The 16,601-nt window shown below is 48.0% G+C and overlaps 1 protein-coding gene across 3 annotated transcripts in view; it reads left to right on the forward strand.

Annotated features, from left to right (window-relative positions):
- Positions 1–8,144: 8,144 nt before the first annotated feature.
- RANBP3 (RAN binding protein 3) overlaps positions 8,145–16,601 on the forward strand; it is a 55,734-nt gene continuing 47,277 nt past the window's right edge. For all 3 annotated transcript variants that reach the window (XM_086627960.1, XM_086627961.1, XM_086627962.1), the window contains exon 1: positions 8,145–8,197. In XM_086627960.1, coding sequence (XP_086484086.1) covers positions 8,176–8,197 — 22 coding nt within the window. In that variant the 5' untranslated portion in view covers positions 8,145–8,175. The remainder of the gene's footprint in view (positions 8,198–16,601) is intronic.

Here is a 16,601-nt window from a genome sequence, read left to right on the forward strand (position 1 = left end):
ACATCAAGTTACTCGATCGAATTTGGTCCAGTTGAATTTGAAACTCTCCAAGGATGGAGATTCACCACCTCACTGGTCCTTGTGCCAGTACTGTTCCACCACCTTAGGAAAGCACTCCAAGAAAACAAAGTCCTAGAAAAAAAATTACTCTCCAGTCCTGTCAGAGAATGAGCATAACACTCCCTTTTTGCTTGCACGCTGTGTTGGCTGCAGAGGAAGTGCTGTCTGCACAATTCCCCAAATTGCCGGGGCCTCCCGGCAGCGCAGGGAGGTGAGTGACATTCCTGAGCCTTTCAGTTCAGCCCCTGAATGGCTGTTATCACTGAAAGCCTTGCTCACACTGTCAGGCTCCATCGTCATATGGAACCCCCACAGAGCCATGAGGACCACCACCACATTGATTCGAGTCCTGGGCCAGTGTGCGTGGAGTCTCAAAGCTCAGGAGCAGCATCCACGTTTCGAGTGAATTGGAGATGTGAACTACAGACAGCAAACACTTCTAAGGCATTTCTTTCTTTGTCAGTGGGCTTAGCTGCCCTTGCACACATGCACTTTGCTGGAAGCGAGCAACAACTTGGAGTGACCCAGCTTGCTTCCTCCAAGAGCAAATGCCAGCTTTTCGCAGGAAGGCAGCTTCGATGAGCCCCACCATGGCGTTTCTAGGACTGTGCCCACAGGTCCTGTGTTTTGGCACATCCTTTCAGCCCCTCACGGTGAGCAACACTGGGGCCTCTGTTCTCAGGGCATAGGAAGGTTCTTTGTCCTCCTGGAGCACCATTCAGTGGGTGCTGGCGACCACGCCGCAGCCACAGGAGAGGGCCACACCACGGCCCATGGAGACGAGGCTGCTCTTCTGAGCTGACCTGTGTGCGATGCCTGGCGAGCAGGGCTGTGTGCCAGCAGGAGGTAACTTAAATTCTAGAGTTTCTCTCAGCTGGGCTGTTTGTTACCTGCAAAGCACTGAACACAAAAGCAGTCCCCTTCATGGCAGTGGTGCATTGCCCCATTCTGTTATAGGGTCTGCAGTTGAACTTGCATACAGCTCCTGGAAATGCTGAGTAAGCCCCATAATATTCCCTTATTTTTGTATTCCAGGTTCAGTTCTGCTGTGCATTGAGCATGTGAGTAGCTTCACTTGAGAATCAATCCACTGATAGGACCTATTGATCCTTTCACTGCAGCAAGTATTTTACCTTGAATATTTTCCCACTGAAATCATTGTGAATCCTTGCAGATGAGAATATTAGAAGGAACTGAACTTAATAACAGCCTGAAAGCCCTCTAAAACTACGCCAGATGCCAGAGAAAAGACGAGGTGTAGGCTGCATAGGTGGTTGGCTCCTCACACAGGTTTCCTCAAAACTGTCAGGAGATGACCTCCATCTTTACAGCTGGAGAAAGATCGGTGGCTTTCCTTCCTCAGGGAAAAATCTACAGCTCAGTCGTCCCTAAGTCGGAAATAGATGTTTCATAAGAAATCACCTGCTGAGTTGGAACCTCAGAAAACATTAATGGTGGTAAACAACATTACTGTCATGTTGTTAAAAACCCTCACAACAGCTTACGCGCAACTGTTAGTTTCCAGTGATGAACCACTGTCTTCACAGTTGCATGTGCCTTGAAATCGGGCCAACAAATGTGTTCTCCTTATTGTTGCAATTTTCAGCAATGTTCGTAAATCTGTGGCTTGGCAGCTGTTCAATGGCCCAATGTCACTAACTGCAGTTTCTGGCTGAGGGTCATGATGCCACAGGAGGTCTCAGCAGTCACAAGAGGGATCAGGATTCTAACAAAACATTGTTCTGAAGTGGGTCTAGAAGACCCACAGAAATGGTCTGGCAGCTGGGAAACCTGTGACCTTAGTCAACTGAATTTGGCATGAACTCATGCTGCTGTCAAAACAGGAAGCCCTATCATTCCTGAGGTTGCTTGTCCCTGCCAGCTCTCTTGTGCCATAAGGAATAAGTCCTCTGAGAAATAGCTCCATCAGTGCAGAGACAAGTTTAAAAAATAGATTTTCAACTGGATCGATTCTAGCAGAACCTGACTTACACGGAGTGCTGGGCATGCATCCCAATTAACAATGGTCATTGCATCACTGAAAATCATAGAAGTGCTGGTAGAAGGGACCTCTGGAGGCTTCTGGTACAACTTGCTGCTTGAGCCAGGTCCACCACCAACAGCAGACAAAGGTGATATATCTACCGACCAACATGATGTGAACATCTAGTGACTACCTTCTTGTCCAGGGCGCTGGCAGAGCAATAGAGATGGAAATGAGATCATGGTTACCTGTGGTGCTGTCTTCATTCTAGACCCTCTGTTTCTTTCCCTGCCGATGAATGCTCACAGCCATGGATCAAAATGCCAAGTGATGCTATTGCTATCATGTTATGGAACACAACACTGTGTAAATCCTTCAGGATCTGAGCTCATCCACATTACAACGTCTCAGAAGTAGAAAGCCTTCAAACAGGGTGGGTTGAGGGGTTTTTTTGTTTGGTGGGGTTTTTTTGGTTTTTTCTTTTTTTTTTTTTTTTTTTGAGAGAGCTCAGCTATGGAAAAATATTTAGTTTGTCAAAGTCATAGTGACTTTTAGGCCATGTCCCTTTAGAAATGCTGACCTAACAATAGTACTAATCAGAAAGTATGGCATTTATAGTATCTTAATGGCATGCACCCAAAATAGATTCTAGTTATATCAGCAAGTTGACAAGCTCACAGGGTACAGATAACTCTGGTAATTAATTTCTAAAAGTCACAGGAACTGTAAAGTTGGTGTGGGTGGAGTTTACTTTTTATTGAAATAATAAAGTGCCAGAATCACATTTACCCTGCTATTATTATAGACTTACTTAAAGGTAAATTAAATCAGAATCTGGCCTCCAAACTCTGTTAGGATAAAACTGTTAATTTACCTCTCTTGTGCTAATGATGCTGGAGAAGTGTGGGCTCTAATTAGAACATGAATAGAGAACACACTGTGACCTGCTGGCTCGTAAGGTCTAGTGAGCGTAACTTTCTGAGGTATGTTCTTGCTAAATCACTTCCCTTAACTAGGTCACACCACCCACTATGCTAGTACCATGTATTCATTAGAGAAGCACAGTACAGTAATTCCTATAATTAAAGTTGCCCGACATTTCCATCATAAAAGCATGTTCACAGTTTCTTATAACAGGCTTTAATGCTCTGAAGTGAAGTTTTCCATAATGGATATCTGTATCAGAATGATGGCTTAAATTCAAAATGTAATTATTGTTTTTCAGATACTCACTTAATGGGTAATTACTCTCACACTTTTTCAGTATTAGTGTTTGGCTCACTGCATGGAGGACATGTCTGCATTGGGACAGAAACTTAATTCCATAAAAACCAGAGCTAAGTCAGCCACATTGTATATCCCTGAAAATCTCATGTGATTAGAGATATGCTCATGTTTTCAGCTAAGTTCTCTGCAAATTGTCTGCCCCAAACGTGACCCAGTTCACCAGGGGAGAGGCACAGACCAGGGCCAGACCCACGCGCAGACTCAGGCTGCCACTTGGACATCACACAGCTGCCAGCACGAGTGCCTGTTGGCTGCCAGTGGACATCCACGAGTTACAAAGCTGTTCAAAGTTTAGGGCCGTGGTCAGAGGAGATGACAGAATCATCTCTAAGTCAGCTAGGATCAAATAAAAAATGCTGCAGCCGAATGGCCTGAGTTTCAGTGCACTGCCCGGGGCTAATTGTGACGCAGCAGTGCTGGTGCTCTCCGTGCGCTCACTGCCACAACAGGTGTTCAACGACCTCAAGCAAAGGCCTCTCTGCCAGCTTTCCTCTTGCTCTGCACACTCTCAGATTCCAGCACCTGCACTGTTGGGATGTGCTCTCAGATCACCTACCCTCCTACTCTCTTAAGTGCTTGCTGAATATTTTCTTGGCTGTTGCTGTCAAAAGTTGCATCCAGTCTCTGAAAAGTTGTATTTTGTCTCTGAGCACAGCTGCAGATTTACCCACCAGGATTCAATTCCCGTTTTTTTCTCTTCAGGGAGTAGATGCAATGGTGCTCACTGAAGAGTTAACTGCCCAGCCTCCCTTTTTAGCATCCTTACAGGCATTATACATCAGGTTTCACATTCAAATACTTTGTATTCAGACTCTGCACCAAACATAGAATAATTGATTAATATTAATTATTATTAATTTTATTGAACAATTTTCTCTGCTTTGTCCCTTCTATTTTAAGTCTTGGATCCTCTCCAGAATTTAGAGGCTTAATCCCCATGGAAGTCGAGTTCAGCAGCCTTGAGGATCTGGGACTTTTCTAGATAAACAATAATTTTCCACATCTCTTTCCCATCCTTAACTCCAAGAGGTTCCTGCTCTAAACATTTCTGAAGCCTTGCTGTGTGTCCTTCAGACATCTGTGGATCCCATGGATCCACAGATCCTGCCCTCAGAGAAACTCGGGACAACTTGCTCAGGACCACGTAGCACGCCGAATAGTGGCAAGGTTATGTAAGTCAGGAAAGGATGGCAGAACCTATCTGGGGTGAAGAGCAACACTCTTAATGTTTTTTTTCTTCTGCCTTGGTAGTCTGCTGAGTGAGAGGTTAAAAAGAGTCTTCTGTTGCTTAAAGTGCCCCCTTGAACATGGATGTGGCCTTCCCTGATCTCCATGACCTTTTAACGACAGACCTTAGTGACATCAGCCAGTATCCAGTCCCCTCTGGTACAGCCCACTGGGTCCCACGGACTAGTGTGGGCTGAGAGTTCTCAGAAGATTCTTGATTTGATCCTGTCTCTGTCTTTAAGCACAGAGGCCTGGGAGATCTCCTTGGTGGAGACTGAGGCAATGCCAGCATTTGATGTCCCTCACCAGTTTCAACTGCATGCTGAAGAAGTATTTCTATATTCCTCTTTAGTAGTCTGTCCTTGTTTCCATCTCCTGCATACATACTCCTTTGTTCATTCACAAGTTCTATGTTTAGCCAAGTTTGTTTCCCGACACATCTAATATTTCCCTGGCTGCTGGGACAGACTGCTCTTGTGCTTGGAGGAAGATGTCCTTAACGAGCTGCCAGCTCTCTTGAGCTCCTTTGTCTTTCAGAGCTGCCTCCTGCAGAATCTCACCTCATCTATTCATGAACAACCCAAAGTCACTTCTCTTGAAGGGTCTGCAGTCTGCATTTTGCCTTTCTCACTCCCCTCAGCATCTTGAATGTCACAATTTCATGGTTGCTACAGCCAACGCTGACATTGATTATCACATCCCCAAACAGTTCTTCCTTGGTTGTGAGTATCAGATCCAGGAGGGCATCCAGCTGAACTAGATGGGCCGTCCAGCAAGCGTGGAAGCAATTAATCCCTAACACCCTTTAGAAACCACCTACATTTCTTGTGCCCACTGTGTTGCTCGTTCAACAGATACTGCAGCTTGCACTAGTAATCACACAACTCCAAATAGTATTGTTCAATCTACAGAAAAGTTCCACCAAACACTGACAATCGACATTGATTTAAAGATAGGTGTGGTGGCTTTACGTGGTGGAGTTTTGGTAGCGGGGAAGGGGCTGCAGAGATAGTCCCTGTAAGGAGCTGCAAGAAGTTTCCCTGGCTCCGAAACCAGTCGGACCTGTCTCTGGCCAGGTCGGACCCACCTCTGGCCAGGGCTGAGCCATCAGCGCCTCTGTGAATGACACATTTAAGACGAGGACAAAGGAACCTGCGCCATGAGGGATCTGCAGTGAAGAGAGGGGGCAGGCAGGGGGCAAGTGCCCCAGTCTCCTGCGCAGGCAGCTGCCCACGCTGGGCCACCACCACTCGACTGGGGATGGCCACAGCAGCGTGGCTTGGAGTGCTCCGAAGTGTCCCACTCCTGGGGCGCCTGCTGGGTGGAGCTCATTCATGCCAGGACTGCCGGGGTTCATTGGACCCGACACGGCTGCAGCGGAGACAGGACTGAGGTGTGAGAGAAACGGCCATGCAGGCACCGAGGTCAGTGCAGATGGAGCAGGAGGAGGTGTGCCCGAGCTGAGACTCCCCTCAGCCCGTGGTGAGACGGCAGGTGGCCTCCCTGCTGCCCGTGGAGATTAATGGTGGAGCAGAGACCCACCTGCAGCCCGTGGAGAACCCCACGCTGAAGCAGAGATGCCTGAGCCCAAAGGAGTTCTTAAGAGAATTGTCTCCGTGGGAAAGGACTCCATGTTGCTGGAGATTGACAGTGGAGCAGAGACGCATCTGCAGTCCATTGGAAAGGACTCCACACGGAAGCGGGTGGCTGCACCCTAAGAAGCTGTGACTCCATGGGAAAAGTCTGCGCTGGAGCAATCTGATGGGTAAGGATTGCCTTCCTTGAACAGGATTCCCTGTTCCTTGCAGGGGGGTTGGACTAGATGACCTTTGAAGGTCCCTTCCAGCCCTAACGATTCTATGATTCTATGATTGCATCCTGCGGGAAGGACTCAAGTAGGAGAAGTTCACAAAGAGCTGTCTCCTGTGGGAAGGGGCCTTACGTTACGAGTCCTCCCCTTAAGGAAGGAGCAGCAGAAACATGAGATGAACTGACCTGCAACCCCCGATTCCCAGTCCCCCTGTGCTGCTGGGGGAGGAGGTAGAGCCGGGAAGAAGGGAGGGGCGGGGAGAAGTTTATTTGAAGATCTGGCTTTGTTTCTCACTATCCTCTCTGAAGTAACTGATAATGAATTAAATTGATCTGTCTCCAAGCCAAGTATGCTTTCCTCAGGGTGGTGGTTGATGGGTGATCCCTCCCTGTTCTTAGCTCAAGCCTCAGGCCTTTTGTTACATTTTGCTCCTCTCCACCCCACTGGTGGAGGACTGAGTGAGGCTGCATGGTAGCTTAACTGCTGGCTGGGATAAACCATGACAATAGGCATCCCCTATTTTTTCTAAATTAGTGCCATTCATTTGTTCTTACTAAATTTTTCCAGTCCTGCTGTTGGATTCCTGATGGAACATTCTGCTAGCAGCTAATGGTTTAGATGCATGGTACTTGCAGGAGGGATCGGGAGCCTGGCCCTCAGATTCTGCTCTATGCTAGTGTGATGTCCTGTGAGGGATGTATCCAAATGACCGGTCACTATGCGCGCTGTCCTCACACTGTGCCACTGCCTTGAAGCAATCATTAGGGGTGAGACTAAAGTTGTGTACCTTGGTGTCTGCCTCTGAGCTGGCTGCTGTTGGCTCCCTTACTCGCAAGTACAGACCCAGCCCATGCAGGCAGGGCGGCTTCGGTGCGCTGACCAAGGAAGCCAAGGAAACATGCAGCACCATCGAGAGAACAGCAACAGCACCAGTGGTTGTGCAACTACAGTGTCCCTGTGCTGTACACACTACGCAGCACCATTTTTGGCCGTGTAAAGCCTTGGTGCACCTACGTTCGCAGCAGTGTGGGCAGTTCTGGAGATTAGGCAGAGTCAGAATTCACAGAGAACGGCAAATATTGCTCTTTGGGATGGAGCAGCAGCCTTCCATAAACGCAGAGCGTTTCAATTCTTCAGTCTGGAGAAAAGGCCAGAAAAAGAGACGCTCGCGGCTCATACAGTCGGAGCGCAGCTGGCGGAACGCAGGGTCGCTGCCCGGTAAATCCCCCGAGACTGTACCCGTGAGGCACTGAGGGAAGCAGTAAAGGGGAATCAAGGATCTCCCTAACCCACGCAGGGAAGTTCCGCGCCCCGCAGCCACGGGCAGCCATGGAGGCAGAGCGAACGGCAGGGCCGAGCGGGGAACAGACCGACCCGCGGGCAGCCGGTCTGCGGCCCGTCTGACAGCGGCGGCTGCGCGGGGCCCGCGCGGGAGCGGCCTCAGAGCCGCCGGGCCCCACAACGCGCCGCCACAGGGCCCCGCGCCAGGCTGCCCGCTCCAGCCCGGCCCGGCCGGCACCGCGCCGGCCCCGGGCTCGGCCGGGCCGCCCTGCGGAGCGAGGGGCGCCGCCACGGGACGCCCGCGCCGCCCGCGCCGCCGCAGCCCCGCCGGCCCGCGCAGCCCGGCTCCGCCCCGCCCCGCCCCCGCGCATGCGCGGCGCCGAGCGCCGCCCGGCCGCGCCACCCGCGCGTGCGCGCCGCCGCCGCGGAGCGGCCGTAAAGTGGCGCACGCGCCGCCCGGCCGGGCCCGCGCGAGTGGAAGCCGTCCGGCTGCGCGATGCATTGTGGGCGCGATTGAGGAAGTAAAATGGCGGACCTGGCGAACGAAGGTAGGTGGGCGCTGTGGTGCGCAGCGCTGCCGGCCGCGGGCCCCGCACCGGCACGGCCTTGCGCCGCTGCGCGCCCGGCCCGGCGCTGCCATCCGCTCTCAGGGGCGCGGCCGGGCGTGGCCCGCCCTCGGGAGCGCCCCTCCCCGCGGCCTGTCCGTGCCCCGGCCGTGCCGGGGAGCGGCCGGACAAAGGGAGCGCCCGGCGGGGCCGCCGCGCTCCCGCCGGCCCCGCTCTGCCCTGCGCAGCCGGCGGTGGGGCGGGGGGCGGCGGCCGGGCTGACCCGGTGCCTCCCGCCCAGGCGGCTCCCGGGGGCGGCGGCCGCGCTTCGTGCGCGCAGAGAGCGCGCGCTGCCGCCGCCGGGCGCCGCGGAACGGCCCCGCCGCTGCGCTGCTCTCCCGGGGCAGCGCCGAGCCGCGAGTGTCCCTCGTGTGCGTTTCGGGGTCGTCGCCCACGACTTTAGCGCTGAGGTAAATCCTGAATGCCGCTCGCGGTAGTCCCCCCTGCAGCCGGGGGAATGATGCAGGCGGGTGTGCAAAACTAGGCGAGGTGCAATGATACGTGTGTTATTTTTTAAGCGGAAAAGCTCTGAAGTAAAGAAGCAGTGGTTCCATTTCTCTGGGAAGAGCGTCAGGAAAACACAGGCTGACTGCTGTGGCATTGGGGCATTCTGCTCCAAGGTGTGCGGGATGTCTGAGTGACAGTGGGCGTCAAGAGTTGGCCTTTGAGAGCTGACTGGCTTCCCTCAAAGTCTCTGCAAAACCAGGTTTGCCCCGCCTGCCTCTGCTGTTTCTCATAATTCTTCTCAGCTGGTGAACGAGGTGGGGAAACGCCGGGAAGGAGGTGAATGGAAGAGCGAGAGGCGCCTTCCTTCAAGATTGTCCCTAACATTCGAACTCTGTACCAGTGGCAATTGCAGTTCTGATGATAACGTTAAACAACAGGAAACAAGTGTCTGCTGTAGGTGTAGCTCCTGAAGTCCACAAGCAGCTGCCACGTAATTACACTAAAGTTATTTTGCAAATCCCCTAATGCAGCGTGTCTGGGGCTGTGGGCTCCCAAACTCGAGATGAGCTGTCAGTGCCCGAAAAGGGACGATAAGTGCTCTCAAGAACGGCAGTAAATAGTCAAATGTGTCATGACTGCTTGTGATATTTACATGTTATGTGGCCTTATACTAAACTCTGGGAGTTTATTGTGTTGTTTTAGAACCAGAAGTTTGGGAATGGCTGTATCAAGTTGTGCAAGCCCCTCAATTTACCTCGCCATTCGAATGGGGAACATTAAGCTCGCCAGTGAATTCCAAGTTACCAATGTTTATTCCACCTTTTCCTGCTGACATGTCATGTGTTTTTGCCCCTGCCTCTATATTTCTGCAGTGTAGAGTGTCTGGCGGGGAGGAGTGTGGTGCCATCCTTACTTTTTAATCTGATTCTCCTTTTCCTCTTTTTTTTTTCTCTTCAGCCCTTTTCCTGACTCCAGTGACTTCCCTCACCTGCTAATCTCCTTAGTTTGTGTTCACATCTTCTTCCAGAGTTGTCATCTTTGTCCTTTGCTGTTCTATTTCTTCTTGCAAGAAGAATGTGATAGAATATTTTGTAAGATTAAGCAAGATTAGCTTCCTTCTGAACTGTTGTCTCTTCTGATAGCACTGGGTGCATTGTCTGGTGTTCCTTTTCTTTCCTCCAGTTCCATTTTTGAGGGGTCTGTATGTCAGTGCAAATACACGTACTTTCTGTAGTTGGCATCCTTCTGTTGAAAGTCAGGAGATTCCGTAGTCTTTCCGCTTGCCTTGTTTGCTGTCTGTGACATGGCAGTGATGTTCTTGGGTGACTTGGATTGTTTTCTCCCCATTCTTAAACACATCAATCTGGCTTGTGTTTCCAGTACTGTAAGGGAAAGTTTTATTTCCTTATGCCAAGGTACTTTCATTTGATTTTATGAAGTGACTCTTTTGGTACTGATAATTCTTGGATCTTCTGCTTCATATTGATCTTCTCTTATTTGAAGCATTTGATAGCCAAATGTTCATGTTCACATGCCAGGCATGGTTAAAACAAAGCTCTTAATGTTCCTTAATCTTGACTGATCTGTGCAACAGTGCTGTCTCAGTCAGACTGCAGTGTGAGGTGTGAAACGAGTTATTCTCTGATACAGACGGAGCAGATGCAAGTACCTAGAACGAGGTTTCAGTTGTTGCAGATTGGTTTTGCTTGGTGTGAACAACAGCCTTCCTTGTCTGTCCCTGCAGGTGAAACTCGCTTAAACTCTTACTGGTTTGTTTGCTGCAACAAACCTCCTTCTGGCCTTGACAAGCGCTGTTTTGTTCTGCCTGCGTCTTTCCATCTTCCTACTGCTGAGCTCTTCTAACCTGCTTTCACCACGGCACCCCTTTGTTTCAATTCCTTCAATGGCTTTTCCTTTCCCAATAGTATATTAGTGGTCTTTACCTGCCAGGTTCTGAGCTCTCTTAGTCTGTTGTCTGTCTTAAATCCCCACTGAGATGTCAGTACTGCCTCCAAGTAACCATTCTACCAATGCCCTTCGAGCCTTCAAACTGTTCTAATGGATGACCTTTCTGTGATGCATTTATTCAAAGCTACAAGCGTTCCCTCTAATATTCTCGTAACTACTTAATTTTCTTCTTTCTAATAATTCCTTGATATTTTTTTTTTCCATTTACTCATCTTCCCTTTTTCTCTAGTGACTTAGTGAAACTGTACACCTGCCTCTTTGTGGTGGTTTGATGGCAAGCTGTATCTTGGCAGAAGAAGGTTGTTGAATTAAGGGGGTCCTCTACTGCAGAGAAGTGGTGTGAAGGATGAGGTGGTCCCAGTGCCACTTTCCAAAGAAGTTTGTACTGTGAAGTTTCCTAGGAACAGGTCCTGGTCTTGGCATTGCCCTTCATTGTGAGAGGAGATGAGCTGGTAAGCGTGGAGCTAATGAAGAGGAGTGAGTAACTTCTTCCTGGCTGTGTGAAGTTTGGTTGACTTTGTCACAAAGATTTAGTGACATTGTGATAAAGGCTTTGGGGACTGGCATTGCGAGAAGTTTGATCATTGAAAACCAGGATTTTTGGAAAGGTAGGCACAATTGTTATTGTTACTGTTGTATAAAGTAGTTACTGAATGGTGTTAGAAACTTTCTCTGGAGTCTTTGGCATGATGTTCTTTGGTATTCTAGCTGGATTGCATCTTAAAACTGAGACTTCACACACGTGGCAGTGAAGTATCATGGAGAACTAGACAACTTCCCATCAGGCATGTATTCATGTAAACCTGAATGCTTTTCCCATTAACTTGCCCTTAATGCACAACTAGTAATTTGTTGTATCTAACTTGCTGCTGGAGCTGCTCTTCAGACGACAGGATCTCCTTGTGTTGAGAGTGGATTGCTATCACCTTTCAGTCACTGAAAAGGTGCCTGTGTTTCTCTGGGCTAAAAGCTGATGACTTTCTTCACGTTTCCCTTTCAGGAGATCCCTGCACCACCTGTGTTGGCAGACTCTCTTCTTAGACACCGAACATGATTTGTTTTGCTTTGTGGAATTCCTGAGCACATAGTTCATGGCCGTGACAAGTTTACTGTGTGTAACTGCTGTAAAAGTACAGAAGATGAGAGTTGAAGCACTTCCTTTCCGAGTCAGTGTCCTTCCTTTGCCACAGGGGTATGACGCTGGTGATGCTTCTGTGCTGTTTCTGGGCATTTTTTGCCTGGACTGTGTAATTCTACTTGCACTACGATAGCTTTCAGAGAGAGGAAAGTCAGTTGTTACTTGGAGGGCAAGAGCTGGCATGCAGCACTGTCTCTGATCTTTGTAGACCCTATAAAAAAGACCTTTTTTTCTCCATGGTGATTTACTTCAGATAAAATAGTGGACACAGTTAGACTGAGTGATTTGGTTTGGTTGTGTTTTTTTTTTTGAGGTGTCCTAATAATTCACACTCAAATGCTGTAAAGTACTGTTTCATTTACAAGCTAGAACTGTCTAAATACTTTAATAATTTTGTTAACACTTTTTGGAGTTCTTTATAAGTTTTTTATCCACACTGCAAAGTAGTTGGGCTGCCTCATGGTTTTCTTCTGCCTGTCATGTGAAAAATCACAGAATGGTTTGGGTTGGAAGGAACCTCAGAGATCATCTAGTTCCAACCCCCTGCCATGAGCAGGGACACCCTCCACTACACCAGGTTGCCCAAAGCCTCATCCAACCTGGCCTTGAACACTGCCAGGGATGGGGCAGCCACAGCTTCTCTGGGCAACCTGTGCCAGTGCCTCACCACCCTCAGAGTGAAAAATTTCTTCCTTAGATCTAATCTAAATCTCCCCTCTTTCAGTTTAAAGCCATTGCCCTGTGTCCTATCACTACACGCCCTTGTCCAAAGCCCCTCTCCAGCTTTCCTGTAGCCCCTTTAAGTACTGGAAGGCTGCAATAAGATCACCGCGGAGCCTTCTCTTCTCCAGGCTGAATAGCCCCAACTCTCTCAGCCTGTCTCCATAGCAGAGGTGCTCCAGCCCTTGGATCATCTTTGTGGCCTCCTCTGGACCTGCTCCAGCAGCTCCACGTCCTTCTTGTGCTGGGGACTCCAGAGCTGAACACAGTGTTCCAGGTGGGGTCTCAGGAGAGCAGAGCAGAGGAGCAGAATCCTCTCCCTCGCCCTGCTGCCCACGCTGCTCTGGATGCAGCCCAGGACACAGTTGGCTTTCTGGGCTGCAAGCATAAACTACTTTTTTCTGACTTGTAACATTTGCTTTATGTGAAGTACCTGAGCTGAAATAGTAAAATTACCTAATGCAGAGTGTAACTTATTTCTGTTAATGCCACAAGGACTTGGGAAATGAAGTAACACATGCTCTGCAAGCACAAAAGGTTTGTGCTTTAAATGTGGTGTATGGCATTTCTGTTTCGTCTCAAACGTGGAAGAGGCATTCTGCCTTCCCATGCCAGCTGTGGAAGTACTGTCTGGAAGTAGCCTGATTACTCATTCTATAGGAGACAAAAAAATGAAGGGTTTGAAGGTGCATGAGAACATCAGATGTTTTAGTTCATAAAAAGCTACTTATCAGTCTTCTGAAAATGAGGCAGAAGTATCTTTTTTTCATGTCATCTGTAATCACGATGACATCACTTCTGAAGTCTGTCTATAAATGATCCAGTTGTGTTTCTTGTGCTTTCTGACAGGAAACATGATAGGACTTTGCTCGTGGGGTCTTTTTTGGAGACGAGCTGTTGGTGTGGTAGCTTGCTTATTGCTTTCAGTCTATTTCTAGCTATTGGAAGAGAAGAGTCTTATTTTGTTGTGAACACCTATAGAATTTTTTAATGCTGCAAATTGCCCGTATCTGTCTTAATATGTGGATTTTAGCATTCTACTTTTTTTAGCTTGCAGATTATTAAGGTGAAAAAAAAAATTTGTGGCCTGAGCTGTTCAAATAAGTGTAATTAAACTTAAATTTGAACTTAGATTCTTCTTGACCCTCAGATAAGCCTTTCACGGGCAGTAAATTACCACTCTGAGTATTTTTGGTGAGTTAGCAACCTGATTGCTGTTCTCTTTTTTAACACTCTTGCATTGCTCACAAGTATGATTTTTTTCTCTCAGGTGATGTATTACAATAAGTGAAAGTCAGCACAGTTGTTCTTGGCTTGGATGCTTTTAGTGTTGAAGATTGCTTCTTCAGGTCCATGCAGGGATTTGCTTGCCTGGAAGTTTCTCAGTGGTTTTTTTCTACCCCTCATATAGATTTCCATGTAGTCAGGCACTATTGCACTTTTAAATGTAATTTGGAGTAAATTTAAAAAGAAAATGTTTTAAACAGTGTCAGCTTTAAAAATAAATTAATCTCTTAATAACCTGGCTACAGTGGGTCTGGTGAGAACTTGAGAGTTGTTTTCTTGACATGGAGCCTGGGTCCCTCTAAAATGTAAAAATTAGAGTCACCAAGATGGTTAGTGATTTGGGTTGCATGACCTGCGAGGAGAGGCCGGAGGAACGGGGCTTGTTCAGCCTAGAGAAGAGAAGGTTTCAGAGAGGTGTGCTGGGAGCTTTCTGGGGTCTGTGAGGAGGTTATTAAAAAGACAGAGCCAGGCTCATCAGTGGTGTATGTTGGAAAGACAAAAGGTGAGGGGTGGAACGAGATGGTCAGACTGGATATCGGGAAAAGGTTTTGTGTTGGTGGGGGTTTTTTGTTTGTTTTTGTTTTTTCCCCACTGTAAGGACACTCAAGCAGTAGAAGAGATTACCCTGGGAGGCTGCTCAGCCTCCATCCTTGGTAAGACCAGACTGGATAACCTCATTAACCTGGTCTGACTTCATAGCTGACCTTACTTGGAGCAGGAGGTTGGGCTGGAGACCTCCTGTGGTCCCTTCCAGCCTGAATTATCCCGGTCTCTTATGGCAGAGATGCAGTGGTCTCAGTGGCAAAGAATGCTTTCTTGGCCTTTGTCACTGCTTTGCCCTGGGATTCACTCTGTGAGCCTGGTGACTGCAGAGAAATACACCTGTGTGGTATACCAGTTTTGTTCCCTCCACTTTGTGCAGTTTTACCTTCTCTTGTCTTCTCACTTAGTGCCCTTCAAATGAGGATTCAAAAGGGACATGGTTTTTGCATCAACACACTCAAAATACTTGTTGGATTTCTCAGTAATGGGTCATTTCTGATGCAGTGAAGGTTTAAATCTTTGTATTGCAAAAATCAATGTTGTGGCCACTAGAGATGCCACCAACCGCTATGGCAGCATTGGTGTGAATGGTGGAGAGGTAAAACAAGGCCATGTTTTGTCTGGTTACAGGAAACATGGTTGACATTGCAGAGTCTGGTTTAGCTACCAATGGTCATGTATCTGAGTTAAAAAAGTCTCACACTGAATAGTATGTACATGACTTGAAGAGGACACCCTTACCTGAGCCACTGAAGTGGTATTTTCTGTTTCTGTGTGTTGGTTTCCAAGACTTGCAAAGCAAGCTGGGTAGGCTTAACAGCACATACATTTTCTGACAGCACGTAGGGCTTACAAGGACTTGACAGTGAAGTATGTTAAAGGAATTTAGCCTGTGAAAGCCAGCTCTTGAGGTGTTTGTAATTATTCATGCGGGTTGGAATGTCTGAAACTTGTGAATAAACTGCAGGAAGGAGTTCTGCAGATCCAGTTGTTTTTCAGACTAGTTTGACAGCCTACCACCATTCAGAAGGAATCAAGTGGTTTGTACGAGTTCCAGATCTTCAGGCTGGGGACTTGCTGTCTCAATGACAGTAGTTTCTGAAGGTCTGCTTTCCTTCTTGGGCTTTTTTGGAATATCTTTACTGAGACTGACTCGGTTAGAAAATTGTCATTGTTTCTGCATCTCCAGTTTTTTGTTTTGCCTTGCTTCTGTCTGCTTGTCTGGAAAAAAAAAAGTCTGTTCCACAATTTTTAAGAACTATGTGCTGTGTCTGTTCATCTCTTAGGTGAAGATCTCATGTTCCTTCACATGTATTGTACTGAAGTTTGAAGGTTGGGATTTTTTTTCCACTTCCTTTATCCTGCTTGATTTTCCTTTAACTTGGTGACAGTTGTGTGGGCCCAACATCCATTTTACTGTAGGTCATCCTGCAGACACTGTGGTGGAATGGAAGCACACTGGCTAAGTGAGAACGGGACCGTCCACCTCTGACGTTGACTGGTACAAATGACAGTGTAATTGTCGTTTTGGAGTAGTGCTTCGTTAGCTGCCATGCTCACCACGTGGGAAGAAAAAAACAACTACCTCACATGAGCATTTCTGTTCTACAAAAATAAAAGCTGTTGTGATGGTTCTTCAGTTGGTAGGAAAACATGGTTTGTGTAAGTGCTTTCATAGGAAAAACATTAAATGCTAGAGAGGTCTCTGTCTAGTACATAAATGCATTCAAAACACATGGCTGAGAGTCAGAACTGAAAGCTGACACCAGACGTTTGGATGAGAAATGTGACACTGGAGGCTTTTACCAAGTGAGGTGATGGATGATCGAGGGCAATAATACTTCGCTTTTGATGTCTTCAGTAGGTGATGCCTTTGAAAATGTTGCCCCCAGACAATAAGGCTCAGAAAAATCTGCGGTGTTTAATGAAGGTGGTCAGATTGGACAATCTAGTGATCCCTCCTTGCCTTGGACTAGAATTAGGGAAACACTTCCAGCATTGAGGTCTTGCTGCCGACAAGGACATGGTGAACAAGTGTGCTCCTGTAAAGGATGTGCCTGAGTAAGCACTGGTGTAGCTGGTAGCTGTGAGTGCCCGCTCTCTTGTCCAGATGCCATCATGTCAGCTGGTTCCACAGTCAGCAGGAGTCATAGTGAGATTCCTGGATCTTGAGTACCAGAGGACTTTCAGTGGATGCTGCACAAGAGTGTTAGCTTTTCCATCTTGACTAACAGGACCGGTCAT

The sequence above is a fragment of the Tauraco erythrolophus genome, chromosome 28 (assembly GCF_009769465.1).
Source record: "Tauraco erythrolophus isolate bTauEry1 chromosome 28, bTauEry1.pri, whole genome shotgun sequence".
NCBI classification, from domain to species: domain Eukaryota; kingdom Metazoa; phylum Chordata; class Aves; order Musophagiformes; family Musophagidae; genus Tauraco; species Tauraco erythrolophus.